At 31.7% G+C, this 22,371-nt stretch overlaps 4 protein-coding genes and 1 non-coding gene across 5 annotated transcripts in view; 2 read left to right on the forward strand and 3 right to left on the reverse strand.

The window, feature by feature from the left end:
• Positions 1 to 5,605: 5,605 nt before the first annotated feature.
• Trnae-uuc (transfer RNA glutamic acid (anticodon UUC)) lies at positions 5,606 to 5,677 on the forward strand. The gene has a single exon. It is a non-coding gene; the product is annotated as a tRNA-Glu (tRNA).
• Positions 5,678 to 6,984: 1,307 nt separating this feature from the next.
• LOC134236134 (carbohydrate sulfotransferase 13-like) lies at positions 6,985 to 11,593 on the reverse strand. The gene is made up of 3 exons (XM_062718308.1): positions 11,572 to 11,593; positions 9,479 to 9,651; positions 6,985 to 8,100 (listed from the first exon to the last, which is right to left on the reverse strand). The coding sequence occupies exons 1-3, from the start codon at positions 11,591 to 11,593 to the stop codon at positions 6,985 to 6,987; spliced, it is 1,311 nt and encodes a 436-aa protein (XP_062574292.1).
• A 315-nt stretch (positions 11,594 to 11,908) lies between these two features.
• Positions 11,909 to 16,131, reverse strand: LOC134236135 (carbohydrate sulfotransferase 8-like). Its single transcript, XM_062718309.1, has 3 exons — positions 16,110 to 16,131; positions 15,254 to 15,483; positions 11,909 to 13,150 (listed from the first exon to the last, which is right to left on the reverse strand). Exons 1-3 carry the CDS (start codon positions 16,129 to 16,131, stop codon positions 12,035 to 12,037), a joined length of 1,368 nt encoding a protein of 455 aa, XP_062574293.1. The 3' UTR covers positions 11,909 to 12,034.
• A 2,265-nt stretch (positions 16,132 to 18,396) lies between these two features.
• Positions 18,397 to 20,586, reverse strand: LOC134236148 (U6 snRNA-associated Sm-like protein LSm3). Its single transcript, XM_062718322.1, has 4 exons — positions 20,502 to 20,586; positions 19,308 to 19,418; positions 18,888 to 18,983; positions 18,397 to 18,565 (listed from the first exon to the last, which is right to left on the reverse strand). Exons 1-4 carry the CDS (start codon positions 20,520 to 20,522, stop codon positions 18,482 to 18,484), a joined length of 312 nt encoding a protein of 103 aa, XP_062574306.1. The 5' UTR covers positions 20,523 to 20,586; the 3' UTR covers positions 18,397 to 18,481.
• Positions 20,587 to 20,769: 183 nt separating this feature from the next.
• The window catches only part of LOC134236146 (transmembrane protein 209-like), a 38,586-nt gene continuing 36,984 nt past the window's right edge, over positions 20,770 to 22,371 (forward strand). The window contains exon 1 of the mRNA XM_062718321.1: positions 20,770 to 20,863. The gene's annotated coding sequence lies outside the window, so the exon portion shown is untranslated. The remainder of the gene's footprint in view (positions 20,864 to 22,371) is intronic.

The raw sequence follows: 22,371 nt of genomic DNA on the forward strand, positions 1-22,371 counted from the left end.
TTTATAATTAAAACGACATGTCTGCTAGCATAAATGTAAAGCAGTTTTGTTATTCATTTATAAACAAAGTAATTTCCAATGACAGATTATTACAAGTAGTACATGATTTTTAGCTGTGTGAGTAACATATGATGGGTACAGTTCCTTGCTGAAGAACAATCTAGCTATGTTTGTTTATAGTTTATAATTTACAGAACGCATTAAAAGGATGTGAAACTAAACGTTCATAACAAATTTTAACTGGCTGTAAAAACAGTCAGAATCAATAAGTCAAAATAAGTCAAGGGAAGTAAATTTACGAGTTCCATTTTTATTCAAAAAGCAATTGTTAATAATATCAAAAAGCCTGGACTTTAATTTATGTTTGGAAATGGTTTTATATAAAGGTGAAAAGTCGTAATTTTTTCATGTTGTTGATTTTGGTAAAATGGAAATTGTTATACATATGTATATATCTGATTTACACCACTTTTCAAATATATTGTTGCATAGATTCTCCTTCAAGTAACGAGGAAAGAAAGAGGCTTCAGTTGGTACCTAGATTTTACTGGAACCAGCTATGTATCTTTATTATTCTTTGTTTGTTAGGATTTTTAGTGACGTTCCGTAATCCAATATAGATAAAGTATATAGACAATAGACAATATTGAATTTCCAATCAAGGGCCCCCAGAAAGGCATGAAAGATACATTAGTAGACAAAGACAGTACGGTATCAATAATGACATAACAAAAAATCAAGCAAACTATGTAAAAGTAAAAAGTCATACTAATCAAGTTGTTGTGCTTTATAATGTCATATTAAATGTTCAGAAAGGTAGTATGAAAGTTGAAGTAAGACATTCATATTTTCACATGTAATGATCCAAAGATACTTTTTGAGATCTATCTATGCTATTAGAATTTTTTTTATATTTCTGTGCTTCATTTAGAAGTTTGGCTCTTCTTTCTTTGTAAAAAGGACAATCTATGGTTAAATGTACATGTATTTCGTTTTCCACTACATTACATTTTTCACATATTCTTTTATCTCTTCAAATCCAGTATACGAGGGGTTATCAAAAAGTTCGTGGACTAGCGCCATAAAATTAAAACCGCTCAAGGTAAATCAATGAATTTTTAAATATCTAGTAAGCATCATCTTTTCTATCCAAAGAATAAACCGCAAATCATTAATTTTATTTTTTAATAAATTACTAATGTTTTTCTAAGCAATGGTATGTCCAAGCGGCGCAACCTCGAAAACGACGTTTTTTCGACATATGTATAACTGAGAAAAACTCATTTGATATGATTATTTGACATCCAAAATTCCCGTTAATTCAGGTATGTGTCGGGACACAATTGTTCTATAAAATATTAAACTTTCACTTCATTCTGGACGTTCTTTGAAATTTTATCGTAAATTTTACACGGAATGTCTAAACAAATTAGGCCTTGAAAATGACGTCAAAAGGCGGAGGGGTTTCCGTTTCCAACATTATATTAAGTTTTGCCCCTGAAAAAACTAGTATAGACCTCAAATATGTTGAAACTGGCTACAGAGAAGTAAAATACATCCATATTACTTGTCTTTTAATGTCAAAATAGATTCAGAGAGTAAAGGGATACACAGTTAATGTCGATTTGCAGTCAAGGTGTGAAAAATCAATCCCGTCAAAAATGACGTTGATCATGTGTTGTAGATATTGAACTCCCAAAAGCAAAATATGCCGGCACAATCAAGCGCGGATGTTTCCCAATGTCTTAATCCATCTGGAATATTATATTCATTGAAGGCCACTGTTAATGATATTGTAAATTCATAAAAACAAGGCGGGTTTAAGTCCTTACTCAGCTCCAGGGAATCTCATCAAAAAAGTGTATGAGGTAGAAGATGACATTGAAAAAAACAATGACGTTATCGGACGTCGTGAAAATAAACGACGACAGCGCCGGTGTAACGTTGAATTTTGACCCGGGTTGAAAATTGACCCGGGGGTCATTTTTCAACGTTGAATACTGAGACCAAAGGTGTTGAATTTAGACCCTAATCCGTTGAATACTGAGCCGGGTCGTGGAATTTTGATCATGAAACCGGTTCAAAATTCAACAGCATAAAAACATATATTTATGACTAGGTTTTCACAACTGTGATTTAATCCATAGATATGAAGGGCCGTTTTGGTATTTACTGCCAAAAGTAATATCAACTAATTGAATAGGTGATATCACCTATTCATTTGGTGATATCACCTATTCCAATAAGTGATATCATCTATTCAGATTTTGAATAGGTGATATCACCTAATCGAACAGGTGATATCAATAATTCGAATAGGTGATATCAATAATTCGAATAGGTGACATCACCTATTCAAATAGGTGATATCACCATTTTTGAAAAGGTGATATCACTTATTTAAAATGGCAGTGAATACCAAAACGGCACCCCATATATAAGTATATAACAGCACAAAGACTTGGGATACTATTTATAGAATCTGAAATGCATTTCGACTTGATGTTTCTTAAAATGGAGATAATTTTCTGTAAAACAGAAATAGTACTGATTTCACAATTAAAGATAATTAAGAATATGGCTTGATGTTTCTGAAAAAAAATACTACAAATTGTAATTAATATTTTTCATGTTCAGTAATTGATAAGATGTAACAATACCTTGAAGTCTTGAATTAGGATCTACATGTACTTTATATACATAAACATATTGGATATGTTTGTCAAAAATTGATACAAGGCATAATCTATGTACAAATAATATAGCAAATGTAGCCTTTTTTCGGTCGTGCTCGGTCGATATGCTTTTCTGTGAAGTCGATAAATCTATGAATCGACCTCATCAACGGGCTATATTTATATATTCAAATAGGTGATAGCAGTTTTTGGTATTAAATACCAAAACGTACTCATATATAGACGTCGGGAACTGGGAGAAGAATCAGAATATATTTTTAAAAACTTTATATGACAAGAAGAGAACACTTGCTGTGGGCTCAACTCAGCATTTAGATACACCAGTGACGTATGATCAAGTAACAATAGTTACTTTAGTTCTTATGTCGACTCTATTTACATTGTGTATCCGAGTAAACTTTAAATTAAAGTCACCACTGAATGTCCACAACTGTTTCATGTTTGGAGGTTTTACTATCTATAACTGAAACTATACTGTATAAGAAAAGAAATTTATGATTTCTTCTTAATCTTTTCCAAAGTGAACTTTCCTTATTTGTAAGTAATGTTCCACTATTACATGTACCTGTTTATGGTAAAACGTATACAGCGTTGCATTATTATACTTTTATGTTATCAAAAATTTTAGTTTCTTTTTCTAAATCATGTCATTCCTAATCATATGATTCCCATTCAATTAGTTGTTAGTCTTGTGCAAAATAATGTTATGTCTGTTCGAGAATTCATTATCTTTAAGTTGTAATTCTATTCGAAAATTTGTGATTTATTATTCGATAATTTTTTTTCATTTCTGTTCGATAATGAAATGATTTATATTCGATAATAATGTTAAATGTGACATTCCTATTTAATTGAGTTTACAACCAGTTCTAGTTTTGTCATATTTCTCAGAATGCAATTATTGAAAAAGAATAAGAAAAAAAATCGCATAGGGGAGATAAAATTATGCAATAAGAAAAGAAGTTTATCGAATAGGAATCGTATTTTTACGAATAGAAATGGATGCTAGTATATTTTCGAAAAACTTTATTGCAAATAAACCAAATAATTATGGAATGAGAATAATAAAATTAACGGATAAATAGGAACGACATCGAATAGGAAACGCGTGTTTTCGAAAAGTGTGATATTATGATATAAGAATCATATTGTCATATTTCCTCCAATGGGAATAGCATTTTATCGAATACAAATTACAAATAATCGAATAGAATTAACAATTAATCGAATAGAATTCATATTGTATCGAATAAGAATGATATGTTTTAGAATAAGAATAATCTTATTCTCAAGGTTATGCTCTGAAAGCGATCATTTTTTAAGCCGAGGCAAGCTTCTGACAGATAAGTTAATTGCTACAGGGATTTCACCAACCTTATTTAAAGTCAGCATTACTTACATGCTATGGTCGCTATATTGATTTTTTTCACAAATATAACCTATCATTGGATTCCTTTTGGCCTATGTGTTTCATTCTAATTCTTAGGCTGTTAATTTTTTCACTTTTTATACTGAATTTGACTAGATGGGATGTTCTGCCCACCTGATCAATATACATAGGGCTCACTGTCTAGACACCAGATTTCCAGGATTTTTGTTTTATGCCATATCATAGTTTTGTAGCTATTTATGGATGCTATGGATTTTAGAAAGTATTGTCAAAAAATAAATTTGGCATGCTTGAAGATAACTGAAATTGTGTACTGATCAAAATGTACATATATCCACGGAGTGATAGGTTTATTTCTATTATTCTTGAAAAGGGAAAAGATTGAAACCGAAATAAATATAGAGATACTGGTAAATCCCGTAAAATAACTACCCACCTAAAAATGTTAAAACTTTGAGGTGGGATCAATATTCAACAGGGTCAATTTTCAACTTGTTGAGGTCATCAGGGATAAGAAAAAAATTATCAAGCTGTTGAAAAATGACCCCGGGTATAAATTCAACGACTTTTGGTCTCAATTTTCAACGGTGAAAAAACACCCTTGGTTCAATATTCAACGTTGAAAAATGAACCCCGGGTCAATTTTCAACTCGGGTCTATATTCAACGTTACACCGGGTGATCATATAATGTCGTTTTCATTTTATAATAATTTGGCAAATAATGAACGTATCAGGCTAAAATTTTCAACATTTCTCTATTTTGTGTTGTTTTATGTTCCATATAAATTTTGAAAGCACAGACTACATAGTACTAATTTTATAGCCTCAGTCCACGAACTTTTTGATAACCCCTCGTATATCTACCAGTTTTAATTTTAAGTCTGTGAGAAGATATTCTCTATCGGGTTATATGCCTCTTCTAAAGTCAAAGTTATTTAGTAATGTTAAGTATTTTTCACATTTTGTTGTTGGAAATATTTGAAAAAATTTCAAAACTGTATGATTTTGAAGAATTTCCTCTTTATAAAGGGACCTCGTAGAATGAAAAGTTGGATAGTCCTGACCACTTAAGAGCAGAAATGCATATACATGGGTCGTGTACCTGATGATAAAGAAGTATTTAGATTTATTCCCCTTTGATATTAAGGTAGATATAATAGAGCTCTGTAATATTAATAGGGGTATATACGGCTTGTTTATCCTAAACAGCTTTTGTATTTTGAAAAAAAAACTGCTACTTGTAATTTTAAAATCACCTTTCATTTTTATTTACCTGAGGATCTCAAAAGAATAAGCCCTTAGAAGTTTGGTCTTTTTTAATGTTATTTTATTTATTATTATACTTTTGAATTTTAATATTCGTGATTAGTGGGCACTCATATGATATTATCTGTGATAGCTGGAAGTAAATTTATAAAGTGGATCGAGGTTGAAATATACTTATGGAGTATATTGATTAAGGTTCAGCATTGTAGTTTATATTAAACTAAAGGATGTTAAAATGAGTGGAAATTGGATTCCGATGTGGTCTAGTGGTTAGGATTTCTGGTTTTCACCCAGACGGCCCGGGTTCGATTCCCGGCATCGGAACACATTTTTTTTCCATCTATACTTTTCTTACGTTTGTATTTAGTTTTAAAAAATTGAAACAAACATTCCAATGTCCTTAAGTTTTTCTTTACATTTGCTTAAAAGAATTTATATTTCCTTAATTTTACTATTTACCGGTATTGTTCTGCCGGTGCTACACCATGTGTGATCTCAACGAAATGTGATTTTTACTGTTATGATAACAAGTTTTTTTAAGTCCTTCAGACATGTAAATTTCTTATTTCAATAGATTTTTTGTCTTTATTCTCCGAATTTAAAACGTCATATACATGTAAACAAATCACACTCTTCTACCACAAGTTACATCTACATGTACGCTGCATTAATTTGCGCTCATCCACACATGACGTAAACTACGTATTAACATATCCTGTGTAGGGTTACATGTACTTTAGATCTGTCTCCCATGCACGATCACTAAGCCTCAACATACATAAAGTATCTAGTTTCTCATGTATACAGTTTTGGGTCAGCATATAGAAAAGTGGCCTAGAACTCGATTTTCCTGCCATACAGGTTTTCCTATCTCTGTTACAGGTTCTCTATAATCCTCTTAACGGCATCTGAATTACCTCTCCATTTGACGATCACTTGGATTCCTATGCACGTCACAGACATCGATGTTTTGTTCCAGATGATCAATCTTTGAAGGTCCGTAATATAAGTGTCCCACCTCTCACCAGCTTTGGCAATTTTGTAACACCTGGCTTCCATCTACTGTCTCTCAGTCCAAATCTGAGTGATAAATCACATTCGATTTATCCTCTCTTTGTTCTCAGAGATTGACATGTAATCTCAAAGTAAATCGGATAAAACGTACACACATTTTATCTACTTCACAAGAGAGTGCTCTTCTACAGATAGGTCAGGCATTTGAAATGTCTAAAAAATAAATTTATTTCTTGATAAATTAATATAAATAATTACATACAAATACAGACAGTATTTAAGGCCTTAAAGGTTCGAATATCTATCGCAAATGTCCAAAAGAAGTTCCCTAGACTTTTCATTATAATTATAAGAAGAGACTTTTTGTGTGAAAAAAAAAAATGTCTAAAGGAAATTCGATGAAACTTTTTTGTCAATGTTTCAATTCATGCCAATCAAATAGAGAAAAAAAAGTGTTAATTTGAGGTATTTTAATATGAAAGTTATTTCAAATTATGTGCATGATAGACCCTATATTTTTCTTCTTTTTTCATCTTTCTAAAAGAGAACTAAAAAGAACAAAAAATGTAGGCAAAATGATATTGAATTTATGGACAAAATCTTTATAAATTTTGGGATTATTTGTCATTAAATATGTCGAAGTATTTTAGTCTATTTGAATTTGAACCGGTTAAATTTTTCATAAAAGGTAGGTTTGCTTGGTAATCAAATAGTTCAAAATCAAAGTGATAAAGTTCTGTATATTCCTTTATAATATCTTTAGATATTTGACTGAAAGCTTCGACTTTTGCTTCTACTCTCTGCTCTTTTAGCTTTGTACGATTTTGTATAGATTGGATGATATTAGTAATTTTATCAACCACTTCGGGTTTTGAGACGTTTTTCGCTCTTTCTGATGTGAACGGCATTTTTACTTCTATTGGTATTATGCCTCGAATCTGAAGATCTCGCCAGAACCTCAGTAGTGATGTATGGAATGGTTCACATGATTCTGTTTTTGTCCTGAAGGCAAAGACTCGTGCTAGCTGATTTTTAGCTATACTCAAATCAGATTCCTTTTCAAAATCTTCAAATGAAAGTTCAACATCAAAAGCTGAATTAAAAGAATCCAGTAAAAATGTCACATCCTCTCGAAATGTTTCCATTTTTCCGATGAAATCATAATTGATATTACACGGAAAACAATGTTCGTGCATAGGGAAGAAATGTCTGTCCCGGAATTGTAATGATTTCTGAGAGATGATCAGGTATTTCATGAACTCTGGAAATGTAATATCGTGACCACATTTCAATGATAATTCACTAGCGTTTGATCCTCTAACCATTCGCACAACATGTCGTCCAGTAATCTTCCAATAAACCGGATTTGGCGCGAACAGTTTGTCTACGTATCCAGAGAGGGCTCGCCCAAATGGCTCTCGAACAAACATAAACTTTGGTGATTTTGCCAGACAATCAATGAAATCATCCGATCTACCATGGAGGATACTTTTACCTTGCAAAACTCGATGCTCTATTCCAGAAAATAGTCTTTTCATTGTTTTTCGGAGAAAAGTAGACCCCACTTTTTGTATTCGACAATATAAGAATCCTAGAGGGTCATAAAATGCTATGTTATTGTTCAGTTTGTTGAAGAATAACCTGGAGGTTTGGTTTGTGTGAAATCGATTACAGCTGTTCCTTACTTTCTCTCTGCGTTGCTTCTGGACAAAATTCATTTCAGTTTGAAATATCTAAAAAGATTTAAAAATAAGATCAATGAACATGAGAAACAAATTTCAAAAAGAAAGAAAGAATAATTACTATTTAGATTTTCAATAGAGTTAAGGCGTTTTATTCTAAATTTTCGGTGATAAAACGGACTTTGACCAAGATATGCTTCTAAGACAAAGCCGTCTCCTGATTTTTCAATAGCATATTGCTATTGAAGATACATGGGTTTTCTAAATTATTTAATAAATGTGCATTTCTAGGAACGGGATAAAGTATTTGAATTTTAAAAGAAAATAAAGAGACTGTTAATTTTGAAGTGTTAACTTCATTTGCGACAATATCACGCCATAAGCTACGGAGTGCTAAATTTTGGTTTTCTCTGTTTTTCAGAACTTCGGAATAATTCTACTTGATACATTTATGAAAAAAATTAAAATTGCACGCAAATTTGTGTAGCTGTATTCATTACATTCATAGGAAACACGAAAAATTAATTATCAATTCTGACCTACTACATGTACAGCTGTAGTATTTTAAAATGTTGAAAAAAAAATAAACTTACTATAAACCTAGCTCCAGCAAGTTTATTTAGTCGACATAAATATTTTTGACAAAATGTTTGCATAATTAATACTTTTACATGTACGTACATGTGTATTTTACAAAGAAAAGTAATTTTATTTAACTTTTTGCTGTGTTATTATGTTTTGTAAGTACGAGTATTTGCCTCTAATCCTAAAATATTCAAAGTGCAATTAAATTATTTTGCAAAACTATTTCATAGCATAACTGCGAGTGGAAACATTTGTTAAAACTAAATAAAGGATAAACAATTGTCGGAATAAAGAATCTTGAGTATTAATTGGTTTATAATTGTTTCATTTTATACCATGCATTTGTAATACTCTAAAGGCTGCATTTATATATAAAGGCTATTTTGACTCTGCAATTTGTACTTTTCCTGGCATTTGAATGCAATAAATTACATTTATACATTTCAAATTTGAATGAATCTACTAAAATTATTTTAAAATAGATTCAGTAATTGGTAAATGTAATTTAGTGATTCATGTATTTCTAGCCTTTTTACATACTTAAACTTCTTCCCACAATTGGAACACAACTGAGACATCTTTATATAACCAGGGACCTATATATAGGTCTCTGATATAATCTGTAGGCTTTTGATCCTTGCTTTCAGTTGTATGTTTAGAAACTATATGATATAGGGGGGAAAAAAGAAAATCAACAAATAAATAAAAAAAAATTGAAAAAAATGACAGTTTTTGCAGATCCGTATGTATACAAAACTTTACCTTTCTAACATTACATGTAATTAAAATAATTCAAATTATAAAAGAGTCTCTTTTGCAATTTATTACATTTAAAATTACATACATTTGTAGGAAAGGTGGAACACGGATTGTCCTCAAAAGTATCGTCATTATCGTCGGTTTGATAAATATTTTCATCGTCATCATCTTCGTCATCATCAGTTTCATCAAAATATTCTGATTGAGTCAATGATGTAGCAGGAACATCATCATATTTATAGAGAACAAATAAGTTCTCTGATGAAAGAAACAAAAAAACAAGCTGAAACGTTGAGTTATTGTGTTAAATATGCAGAACTTCGGAAAAAATGTGAAGAAATTCAGGTGCGTCCTTTGAGTGTTACCAGTGTTTTATTCCTATGTAAACTGAAGAAAGAAATATTTGGAAGATTAAAAAATTAAATGACATTATTAAATAAATTTTATTTAACTTTTTTCCCATTTTTTTCTTCTCTTATGCAAAGATTACTCTAAATGACAGAAATATTATAAAGATTTAAAGAATTTCACTTACTTGAAACATGCAAACTTCCAGCTAGGAATAAAAATAAAATAATCCATATTAAAAATCTGGGAAATCTTTTGTACATAGTAAATCAAACTCAAAAATGTCACTTATATAGTGCCCTTATGGCTAGGTAGTTTAATATGAAAATTTTGTTACAGTTACCTGAAGGTCTTCTGTATTGATTGACAAAGATAAGAGGCAGTTCGATAACCAAATTTTATACTTGAATCTGTAATCCTCTGAAAAGAAATGCGTTACGCACCTCAGCAATCGTATTATGACCTCAGAGCATATGTAGCGTCAATAAAACAAAATCACTCTAAACCGTCAATAACCTTGACCTTAAAGTGATCAGTTAACTTCTCCTCTATTCAGCAGCAAAAAATTGAAAAAATAATTTAAAATTGTCTTCCATATACCTTTACCAGCTCAACGTTTTTTTAAGAATTCCGTGACTTTGCAAAAAAAATTTGCGCAAATGTTGTGCCTGAATACCAAAACGATACCAGATGAAAGATAATTATGCACTATAGCGTTTAACAAAAGACTAATCAAAGTTATTTTTTTAAAGGGACATGGACACAGTTTCAACTGATTTTTTAAAATCTAATTTTAATGTTTACAATTCCTAACCAAGGCCATTCTACTGATCAGCAAAAATTTGAACATCATTTGTTGATTTACAAAGGATATACAGAACTTGAAATTCTACATAATGTAAACAAGTCTCGTGTTTTGTTTTTGTTGGCATATTGAGAATATCACGTGCACATTTATAATTAAACCTGATTCAGCAAATTACTATAAACTGTCTAATCGTATTTATAAGTAAGTTCTTTATGAAAAAAATCTGCTTTGAACGAATATAACTTATTTTTTGTATTTTTAACTTATGTAAACAAAAACATGGCACGGGTCCTGTTTACATAACAAAGGTTTGGAGCTCTATTTTGCCTTGTTTCTCGACAATAGAAATTAAAATTTTTGATGATCATTAGAAATACCTTAGTTAAATATTTTTAGACATATAACAATGGAAAAACAAATTCGAAAATTTTTATCTGCATCTGTGTTCATATCCCTTTTAAAAGGCATTTTTTTTTTGTAAAAGGTATTTTAATTTCATTTGTAATTGGATTAAAAAATATCTATATCGTATAACCTGTACATGTGTTGCCCACGTCACAAAGACTAACGTCAAAAAAAGTATTAATCCGCTTGTCGTAACATTTGAAATGTGCTCAATTCGAAGATTATTTTTGAAGGAGATATTGTCTTACATTCTAAGTTTCTTAATTAATGCTGTAAAATTAAATCATAAAATAATGAATGAATTTAATAGCTACTACTCAAGTTATATTGGTATAATCTGAATTGGAACAATTTATGCCTTTTATAATATATAACCCGTATACAGTATATTATCCCTCGCTTGCTCTTAAGATAAAAAGGGGGAACAAAAAATAAATCAAATAAATTTAGTAATATACGATAATAATTTTTCCAAAGTATATACCTGAAAATTATCCTTTTGGATCCACAAAACAGAATTCATTGTTTCAACTGGTATTTGTTCAAATACTCACTTGAAAATTTCCGTTAAAAAGTTATCGTATGGTCTCCTCTTAGTGAGACGGGCCGTGGGTTACCGAGATTGGTAAAATGACACATAACGTAAGGTAAAGCATATATTTCTGTCTACTTTTTTTTCAAAAGGTGTACAAAATATAAACAGGTGAATTCTTTTTCATCCTCAATTTAATGTAAACAGGCAAAATAAAATTACGCCTTCCGTGTGACAATACATATATGACTTTTTCAAAGCAGACAAGTCTTATTTTACTTATATATATATTTTCCTCTCGTTATCAACAGCAAAATAATCTAAAGGATTAGAGTTGGGATCAGGTGCCATAGAGGAGTAAGCATTCCATGTTGATCGGTCACAGCCGCCGAGTTTTCCTTAAAAAGTTAGAATGTCTTTGGTAATTCTTATATCCCCCTCGATAGATTCTAGTTTAAAATTGCTTTTTCAAACAATAATCAACAATCATTTGACTGTCCTCTTCCATAAAACCAGCAAGGCATCAACACATATTGACGAAATCAACATTACAAGTCAAAAATGTTAAAGTATTTGAACTTTTTAGAGGAAGGAGTTGTTCCGTTTCCAAGAAAACATGGGTTTTTAGGATAGCCAAAAAGCTCAAAATCAGCTCTATAAAGCTCAGTATATTCCTTTAAAATATCTCTAGGTATTTGACTGAAAGCTTCTAGTTTTGCTTCCAACCTCTGTTCTTCTAATTTTGTACGATTTTGTATCGATTGTATGATATCGGTAATTTTATCAATCACTTCTGATTTTGTGATTTTCTCTTCTGGTGATGTGAAAGGCATTTTGACTTCTAGAGGTATTATTCCTCGAATCTGAAGATCTCGCCAGAATCGAAGAAGTGATTTATGAAATGGTTCACATAATTCCATTTCTTTTTTAAAATAGAATAGCTGATCGACATAATCTTGTGCGATATTCCAATCAGATTTCTGTCCAAAATCATCATATGGCACTGCCACAGGAAATTGTGAACTTAAGTAATCCAATAAATGTGCAACGTCTTCACCAAATGTTTCCATTTTCCCAATAAAGTCATACTTTATACTGCAGGGAAAGCAATGCTCAGACATTGGATAAAAATGCCGATCACGGTCTCTTGATGTTTTTTGGGAGATAATCACGTATTTCATGAATTCTGGAAAAGTGACGTCATGTCCACAACTCAGTGATGAGTTACTGGCATTCCTTCCTCTCACAATCTTTACGATATGTCGTCCTGTTAACTTCCAGTAAAAAGGATTAGGAGCAAAAAGTTTGTCTACATATCCAGAGAGTGCTCTGCCATAGGGCTCACGAACAAACATGAATTTTGGCAATTTCGATAGACACTCTTTAAATTCCTGTGTTCGATTATGAAGGATACTTTCCCCTTGCAGAATTTCATATTCCAATCCAGCAAATAATGTTTTCAATGTCTTTCGTAAAAAGGTAGATCCTACTTTCTGAATTCGGCAATACAAGAAACCAAGATTGTCATAAAACTGTATATTATTATTAAGCCTTTCAAGAAAAGACTGGGTTGTGTCATTTTGGTGAAAGTTGCTGCAGCCATTTCTAATTGTTTGTTGTCTTTCCCTCTGAACAAAATTCAAATTCTTTGATGTTTGAAACATCTGAAATGTAAATAAAATCATGAGTATAAGAATTCGGTTAAGAAAAAGTATTTTGAATCAAATACCATGTTCATTTTCGCTTATTTGTTTGTATTATTTGTTTAATTCCTGAATTACTGTAAACGACAACGAATGGATCCTTACTCAGTAACCTTCTTTAAATTATTTCAATATAATGAATAGATTTGTATTCAACTATATTTTCCAACAAAAGGGGCATCAAAAGGGGATGATAAAAAGATATATAATGAATATAAATTACGAATTTCTCAATAATTTGAGGGAGAGAACTATCTTTGAGTCCTTTGAAATGTGCCATCTGCACCCATTTAATTAAATTTTCATAATTTTTTCATATTTTGCTTGAAACTTGTAGCATCTGGTGTCAAACATCTGTGAGTGATGTACACATCCTCAATCACATATCTTTTTCATACTCTGCATTCGTCAACTGATAAATGACACTTATGATCTGAAATATGTAAATAATTTTAATTTTGGAGGAAAAAACGTGATTGCATTTTTTAGGATCGCCGCCTTTCTAATTATATTTACAAAATTAATACTTATTTCAAACAAAAAAATGGGGTCAATATGCCGCTTATGGGTGCTATAATGGTACATTCAATATGACCTTTTTTGCACTGAAATTGTGTCCTAATATTATAAATCAAATATCTTCGAAGTTTTCCATATATTTTTATACAAATAGGTCATGGAAAAAAATATAACATAGAAAGGTTGAAATGATTTCGCGTAATCCATTACTAGTATCAGACCTTCTGCACTCATGAATGTATTTTATAGTATCAAAAATTGAACAAGCTAGAAAATTATTTTTTATATTTTATATTTAATTAAAGGCTTACTCTTAAAGGCTTGCTAAATTTAATCAAATTGATCAATATTCAGAAAGAAAGTCAACAGTTCTATATTTGAATTTTTAGATATCATACTAAAAAAATGCTAATTTAATATTTAAATTGACTCATTATTTTAACTGGACTTTTAGAATATAGTTACTATGTTTGTCATAATATAATGATAGAATTCATAAAAATTAATGTAAAAGATGTCTCAGAATCAGCACGAAAAATTTCACAGCAAAAATAGCTCTGTGTGCAAACAGCAAGGAAGAAAGGATTCTCATCATAATGTTTATTTACTGCACTACAAACAGGGAAAATTGAATCTTTTTCCTCTTAGAAACTTAATGCCCAAAAATATAGTTCTTGACTTAATCTTGTCTGAATGGCATATTTAATTTCTTTTTATTATTTAATATATCATATTTGAATTTGTAGAACTTAAATAAAATGCATAATTTTAGTAAGGAAGGTCCAGAATTAAAAAAAGCTCGGGATCAAACCTCCTTAAAGTTGCTTCTAATATGCATAGGAATAAGAAACCTATTATTGTCCTTAAAAGGTCGTTCTTGTGGCGTAGTGTTATGACATACATGTGTAACTAAGTCTAAAACTGAATTTTGAAAATATTTTTTTTCTTTTTCTATTAAAATTGGTTTTATTCTTTTTGAAAGAAATTTTAATTTTAAATCAATTCTGAGCAGAATATCATTTTAATATTCAACTAATTTTTTGACTTAAAGATTTGTCCTACACATGTACAATGGGAGTCCTTAGGTCGCAGTATTCGGTATGCTTACGTCAGTTTGAATCCCATTACGGAACATGCATCGAGACTAGTCTTTCTGAAGATATTAAGTATAAACCCAAATCTTGAAGGAATGTTAAACAAATAAATATCTTAGAAATTAACAAAATTAAAACTTGAATTTTTTTTTTAGTTATGCGATTAAATACCGGTAGGAAATTTAAGTTTCATTTATAATCAGACTTTTATTATTGCATGTCGATCAATTTGGTCAAACATCTTTTGTCTTTTGAGTTAACAGACCAGTTAGCGTTGATCCCTTCGTTGATGTTGATAGACAAGTAATAGTTTATGATGAAATTAAACACAGATTTAGAAATTAGCTTAATTCTTAAGTACTTTTATATACTAGTAGTCTTATCAACTAGGCTATAAATTTAACCCTTAATATTCTATTATTAAGGTAATTTTACTTTATAAACCACCTACGATTTTCTGAAATTTGGAACATTTTTCTCTACCATCATCACCGTTTTCATCATCATTGCCTTTTTCATCATCATCGCTGTTTTCTTCCCCAAGATCATCGCTGCTATCACTTTCCTGATTCTTGTAGTATTTAAGAGGGGAGGAAGATGTAACAGAACCTCCAGTGTGATTCAATCTATCATCGAAATACTCTGTTAAGACATAAAAATCAAAGTCAGATAAATTATTCTCTAAACATGCATTTCAATAACCATGGGAAAAAATCCACAGATATATTCCAACCATTTGAGAAAAAATCATTTCACTTACGTATATTTTACACACTCGGTTAACAATCCTTTGTGTCATGATTATGATTAATCATAATCATGACACAAAGGATTGTTAACCGAGTCTTTAAAATATTGTATAAAACAATGTTTTGCTGACAAAAATATAGCCGTTTTTCCATTGATGATACTTTCGCTCGTGGAACAAATAAGGTTCATTAATATCATTCTTGCTTTTACTCATTAATTATTTTTCAAAAGAAATTTATGATTCAATTAAAAATAACAAACGATTATAGCATAACTTAATTGCGGGCATAATTGGACTAAAGATATTTCAACTTCTCAATTTCATAAAGGAATAATGGACGACCAACTTCTCAATTTCATAAAGGAATAATGGACATGTATTTTAATAGAGTAATCTCTCTTATCAGAGTATTGATGAACCTTAAACCCCAGTGATTTGGGTTTGAAATTAAGGAATTAATTATTTCGATTTAATATTCCTCTGTTTAATTTAACTTTAGGCGAATAAACATATCCCCATTATGATAAGAAGAAAAAATAAGATTGACGCCACTCACTTGATATTTGAACAATTCCCATAATGAATAAGAAAAAGACAATTACGCAATACAAAATTCGATGACTTCGTCGAAACATTTTGACACAAGATCTGAAATCCAGATTAAAAGGTAGAAGTTGCACAATTTCACTCTCAAGGGGGAGGAATGGACAAATTCGTTAGTACATATACATGCAATTTTAGCATATCAATATATGGGTGTAAGGAAAACTTTTCTGTCATATGTTGACCTAGTCCCCTTCGATATCTGATATAATGAACTGCCTCTGGCTTATATATCTACAGCCATTCCACAGTTATTCTTTACAACATTGATTTGCTGCAATATGAAGTAAGACGTTGTCTAGTTGCTCCATATATACTTTCCTTGTTAGTAGAATATCCTTCATGGCGATGTGACTTGTAAATGGAAATTCCCGAAAACAAGGAAATTGTTTGTTGGTTTATTTTAAGTCCCTTTCCAAAGAGATTGGCACTTTTGATGAAACCGTTTAACGAAAGACCCGTGTCACTGTAGGTACTTGCACGAAAAAGATCCCTCACGGCTCAAACGCTCTAAATGTCGAGTACTGGTATAATATTACAGCACTCCATGGTGAGTACTGGTGAAATAGTTTAGAAGGGACGTTAAACAATCGTCCATTTCCAGAATTTTTGACATGTTGCGATGCAAGCAGTTGCCAGTCATTGGCGTCGGAAGCAAATTAAAAGGGGGGGGCTAAGGGTGCAGGTGAACTTCAGTACTGAGATTTTTTCCAAACAGCACCACTTTCCCAATTTTAAACCTATATTGCAACGTGTCTGTGGAAAGAGGGGGTTAAACCTATGCAGCAATGTTGATTTGATTTGATTTGAACATATTTTATTATGTAAAATACATAATTGGATTGGGCAGCAGGCATAGCCTATATGAGCCCTCTCCATGCAGCAATGTTCAATGTCTATACTAAGTCTGTCTTTGGAAAAAAAGGGGGGGGCTTAAACCCCCCCCCCCCCCCCAGCCCGGTTCCGACGCCTATGCCAGTGAAAGGATTTAACAGTGCATGATTCCGGGTCTCCTTGAAATTATATACTACAACAGGGGATTTGGTTAAACATTGTCTTAACTGAAGTATCAGTGTCCGCTTTTCGCAACTTGGCGTTTGAACCATGCAGCGACGTTATTAGAAGGGTCATTTGACAAGACAAAATTTCCCGACTCTAAGTCGAAACACTGTAGATAAATGATTCCAGAAATTTGACATTTTGCTACTGCTTGAGCATTGCCCTGGTGTCTACGTACAGTATGGACGTAATCTACGGAATATTTGACCTCAGTTGAGATTGATCGATTGTTGTTTTCGTCCCATTCGAGAACTTTTCACTCATATACCGGTGAAGGACTTCAAATTGAGACCTTTACACAGCACATAGGGCCACTGAACCATATGAAAAGTGGGGGAACTGTATCGTTACCACGCCTGTCGTGACACGGACCTCGAATTGTAAGGTCTTATCCGAAGGACCCAAAACTTTCACTTCAAAGTGTACCGAGCGCATGGCGAAGAAGTTACTACGTACATGTATTTTTTTTCATCAACTTAGATCAGTCGTGGCCGAGATTCGAACTCCAGGCCTTTCGATCATGGAGCGAGTGCTCTTCCGACTGAGATACCGTGACAGCGACCTCAATTTAGCATGGATCAAGTTACTATTTATTTATGTCGTCCGTCAAAAAAACGGCACCTTTTCGTTCTGAGAAAATGAATACCCCGCATTAGCGCAGTATGAAAGTTTTTCGGCATAAACAGGTGCTTGTACGACTGACATCAAAAAATTTAGTCATTCAATTCTTATAAATAATTCGTCTTTTTTTCCTTCATACAAGTAAATTTCATTTATCTTTATCATAATTTAGAACCTTTTAGGACTTTTTTGATTAGTCTAATATTAAAGCTCCATGTAAAATAAACACGTTTTTTTTTTTATCAACTTTTTGACCGATTTCATTTTATGATTAGTCTTTGTATACCCCCTCACCCTCCTAAGAACCATTGACACCGTGGCACTTCCGTCATGGATTTTTCAGTTTTGGTTATTGCTAAATGCTTATGATGATAATTCTAACAGATTGAATAAAAAACAGCTTTGTCTCCCATCAACAATATTTGTTTACATAATTTCAAGATAGTTATGGGATCCCCTGCAACTACAGGCCTATGTCCATTGTTCGTTTGCAGTTGTTCTATCCTAGAGCAGCTTACACATATCAGCTTGAACTAGTCTATTAAAACACATGAAATAAATTATTTTGTGAACATGTTTAATGAACAATTGCAGTGTGAATAGTATGTACAAATATGTGGATGATTTTGATTGGCTGTCGATCATCTATGTTCCAGTTCTCATTGGTGGAGAAACCAGAATAACCCCATCTCCTCTCACAAACAGCATTGGGATGTTCCTCTTTGTAGTCTGAAAAATAAATAAACTGACATTACAAGAAATTAAAATTAACACTTGACAGGTATCTATATCTTGTGCTTTTGGTTTATACTGTTTTTACATATTTCAAAAATAATCAAATGATATATGCAATTATTAATCCATTATCTTTATTTAGTTGGTAGATAACAATTGATAGCTGATACATAACTATTCAATTTTTGATAAAAAGGATTCACAGAAAACATTTATTTAAAATAAAACAGTCATGTAAAATGGTACATTTATTATTTCTTAGTCCCAGAGTTCATTGGACATGCAGATTTTCAGACACAAATTTTAAGAAACTAACTTTGTATATTTCCTCGAATGTCTCTTCATCTATTTCTACTGTTGTGACAGTTTCCTCCACATCTCCTAGAATCATGTTCAAGTGCTGATCATAGGCCTGTAAAGATATAAAACATTGAAATAATGATGCTCAATATAACCTAAATATTTAATAGATTAAATTTACTTTAATTCTATATCAATTTACTAGTACTTTAAATATGAAATTTTATTTTTTAAAATATTTCTTTGGAAATATATCTTCCCCCCCCCCCCCAAAAAAAAAAAAAAATTTTGGATTATATTTTTTTCATTGAATAAAAAAAGGAACAGAAAAACATATTAATTTTCAGTATGTTAATTTTTAAAACATAACATGCCTTCCTATTAAGTTACATAATTAATTTAATGAGAGAAAAAAAACCTGCATGGTTTCACTTACATTAAGCCTTCCTCTGAGCTCACGCTCATTTCTCATCTTCACATAAATTCTTTCATCCAGACTTAGACGAATCAGATCAAGGGGCTCCTCAACATTTTGTACTGGGGCTTGCTACCAAAAAATAAATATAAATCTTAATTAACTTAATTAACTGGAATCTAAAACATATAATCCTAGCACAGACAGAAGCATGTGGTCCATGCATATTGCACAAATGTAGTATAAATTTATGCCAAAATAATAAAAATTAATAACTTAATCAGTAACAATGAGGAAGGAAACTAACAGTGACCAATCTCATGAAAACTATGTGATGGTTTGGGCCATGCATGTATATCGGCTTGGAAAGCTTAGTCAGTGGAGCACCAGACTCTGACTTGTGATGCAGGGGTCATAGGTTCAAATCCTCATCTAGCCGCACATTCTCCCCTTTCTTTTTACTGAATTTGGTGCTGTTGACAACCTCTGGAATTGCAGGTGAAAGTCCTGTCTTGCACTAATAAAAACTTAGGTTGTGTCTAAGAGGGTGAAGACAATTTAAGGAGGGAGGAATGTTTAAATAAGGTTTGGGCCTTCGATATCCATTCTTGGTCAAATCATACATGTTCTCCTTTCCTATTTCACCTACTTACAATATCAATCTGTGAAGAGGGCAGAAAAACATGAACCCCAGGTTATTCCAGGGGTAGGACCAGGTGCCATATAGCAGTAAGCATCCCCTGTTGATTAGTATGACACCTCGGTATGTGCCCTTTGTATAGCGAAATAATCCAAAATTGTTAAATGAGTAACTGGATGGAGTTAATGTAATACTGTTCAGGAAAATATTTTGAAACAAATTATATGAGATATGAATCTACCAAATCAGTCAGTCGAAATCACAAGCCAGGGACCAAAGACTATCCAAATGAACCTGCTGTAGAACCTGCTTCCTCAGTTTCAGGATGATTAGGTAAAAATTAATCCAATTCTGTCATATACATGCTCTTACACCACTACAGTTACACTTACAAAAATGACTATGAGAAGATTATTTTATTTTAACAAGACTTAACTTAAAATTTAACACTGTTTCACACAAACTGAGAATTATGTGTAAAATTAGAATTTTTATGCTATATTTTTATGCATAACCAACGATCCAAAATGATTAAACTGGGTGAGAGCACTAAAAAATAAAGCCAGAAAAAGCACCTGCTCCTGTTCATCCGCCATATTTCTTTCTGATTTCAACTGAGTAAAATGTTATTTCGGACAAAATAGCATTTTTTGAAATACAAAAAAACAAATCTGTAGTAGAATGAGACTTGATCACAATTTTTTATCTACATTTGTTCACAAATTGCGTCTTTTAAGCATTTAGTATTAAGAGTGTTCACGAATTTTTATTTTCACCAAATATATCCGAATATTAGAACTTCTTGTTCACCGGAGTGATTAAAACCGGAAGTTTACATTTTAGGAATCGGCGTGGGAAAATTCGGCAGAGTCAAGAGTCTGAATCGCGCTAAAAGGGTTTTGAACGCAAAGGGTCTACCTTTGCTCTGCAATTTAAGGTGAAATTTTAAATCTTCTTTTGGTTTGTAGGGATGAGAGCACTGCATCGCAGAACATAAGAAATATTTAGCATGCTCTTGGAAGAAACAGAGTGTTGGTAAAATGGGTAGGCAAACCCGGGCCGGGGCAAATCAAAAGCCGGGGCAGATCGAGGTTTTTCAAATATCTCCGCTAAAACTCCACCAATTCATCTGAAATTTTCAGATTTTGTTTTTTGAAGGTTCTTTTGTATTCGCTATTAATATCATCACAATATACGCGATATTTCTGATTTTCTGGGCGATTGTTCATTTCCAGGTTGGTAAAATGGGTAGGCAAAATCAATACTACATTTTACGGTATTTTTGAATCACGACTAGTTAAGCCTTTACAATTATGGACTTTTCCAATAGTTTACACTCTATATTAACGAAATATAATTAGTTTTACATTATAAAAGCTTAAAATATGCAAAATATGCGCATTTTCAGAAAAACCGGGTCATTAAAACCGGATCCGATCACCCGGGGCAAACCCGAAAATTCCGAATTAATAAATGTTTGTATTGGAGGATGTTAGCTATCACTGTTGTGACATTGCCCAGCTCTAACCACATGGAGGTATCCTCATAAGAGCCTTTTTTATTTTTATTATTTAAAATAATCAGTTTGAAAAATGGGTTTTTGGAATGAATTTTTGATTTAATCTTAAAATTTAAATTGATTTAGCACTATTCTGAAATTAAATATTTACTCACGGAGCACTAAATTAAAGATTTTCTTGAGTCTTGATATTGATATAATATTTAAAAGTGAACTGTGCATTTTAATATGTACATTTTTTTGTGTTTTTTAAATTTTTAATTTTTTTTTTTTTTTTTTTTTTTTTTTATTTAAGAGAGAATGTCACGAACCATCAAGCTTCTTCTCTATATATCATGGAAACTTGAAAAATTTGCTTTTTTAAATGGCATTGATAGTGAAACATTTGGGATGCACTGATAACATTTTGATATAAAACATGTGGCCTTTGTGAACCGTTACCATGGAAACCAAGACCAAACATCCCCAAGTGTGCAACCATATCGGTGAACGTATATTTACTACATTTTTCATTTGTAGATACATAGGTGTCACATATTATTAAATCAAAGTTAAAACACATAAGCATAGAAACTTATTCTTATATTTTTACCACTAAACATCACTGGTTAGAAATTAAAAAAAATATTTTTATGCCTCTATATTCTAGTTTTGTCTTAAATAATTAAGCCAAAATAAGAATTAAATTCTTTAATCTACAACAAGATTATCTCAATCTGGTATTAAAAATTAAACAAACACTTCCTTTTCTACAAAGATTCGGCAAAAAAATGAGAAGCATTTGTTGCAGATAATTTTTATGAGCAAATTTTCGGAACGTTTACCTCACTAAAAGCGCTTGAAAAATTCAAAGAGTTACTTCCCTTAGCTGAATCTTTTGTGTAAGCAATATGCAATATGGCGGCAAACTTGGCTGATGAGCTCTG

Source organism: Saccostrea cucullata, unplaced genomic scaffold (assembly GCF_032062105.1).
Source record: "Saccostrea cucullata isolate Sc308-1 unplaced genomic scaffold, CSIRO_AGI_Scuc_v1 ctg765, whole genome shotgun sequence".
Classification (NCBI taxonomy): Eukaryota; Metazoa; Mollusca; class Bivalvia; order Ostreida; family Ostreidae; genus Saccostrea; species Saccostrea cuccullata.

Bases quoted from the DNA above. Each gene is read 5' to 3' on its own strand.
- LOC134236148 (XM_062718322.1), bottom strand. From the start codon at position 20,522: ATGGCGGATGAACAGGAGCAG. The intron at 19,419-20,501 runs GTGCTTTTTCTG...ATTTTTTGGTAG, and splicing joins TGGCGGATGAACAGGAGCAG to CAAGCCCCAGTACAAAATGT. The intron at 18,984-19,307 runs GTAAGTGAAACC...ATATCTTTACAG, and splicing joins AGCTCAGAGGAAGGCTTAAT to GCCTATGATCAGCACTTGAA.
- LOC134236134 (XM_062718308.1), bottom strand. From the start codon at position 11,593: ATGTGTCATTTTACCAATCTCG. The intron at 9,652-11,571 runs GTAACCCACGGC...TTCTTTCATCAG, and splicing joins GTGTCATTTTACCAATCTCG to AGAACTTATTTGTTCTCTAT. The intron at 8,101-9,478 runs GTATGTAATTTT...AAATCTTTTTAG, and splicing joins GTTCCACCTTTCCTACAAAT to ATATTTCAAACTGAAATGAA.
- LOC134236135 (XM_062718309.1), bottom strand. From the start codon at position 16,131: ATGGGAATTGTTCAAATATCAA. The intron at 15,484-16,109 runs GTGAGTGGCGTC...ATGCATGTTTAG, and splicing joins GGGAATTGTTCAAATATCAA to AGAATAATTTATCTGACTTT. The intron at 13,151-15,253 runs GTAGGTGGTTTA...TTTACATTTCAG, and splicing joins GTTCCAAATTTCAGAAAATC to ATGTTTCAAACATCAAAGAA.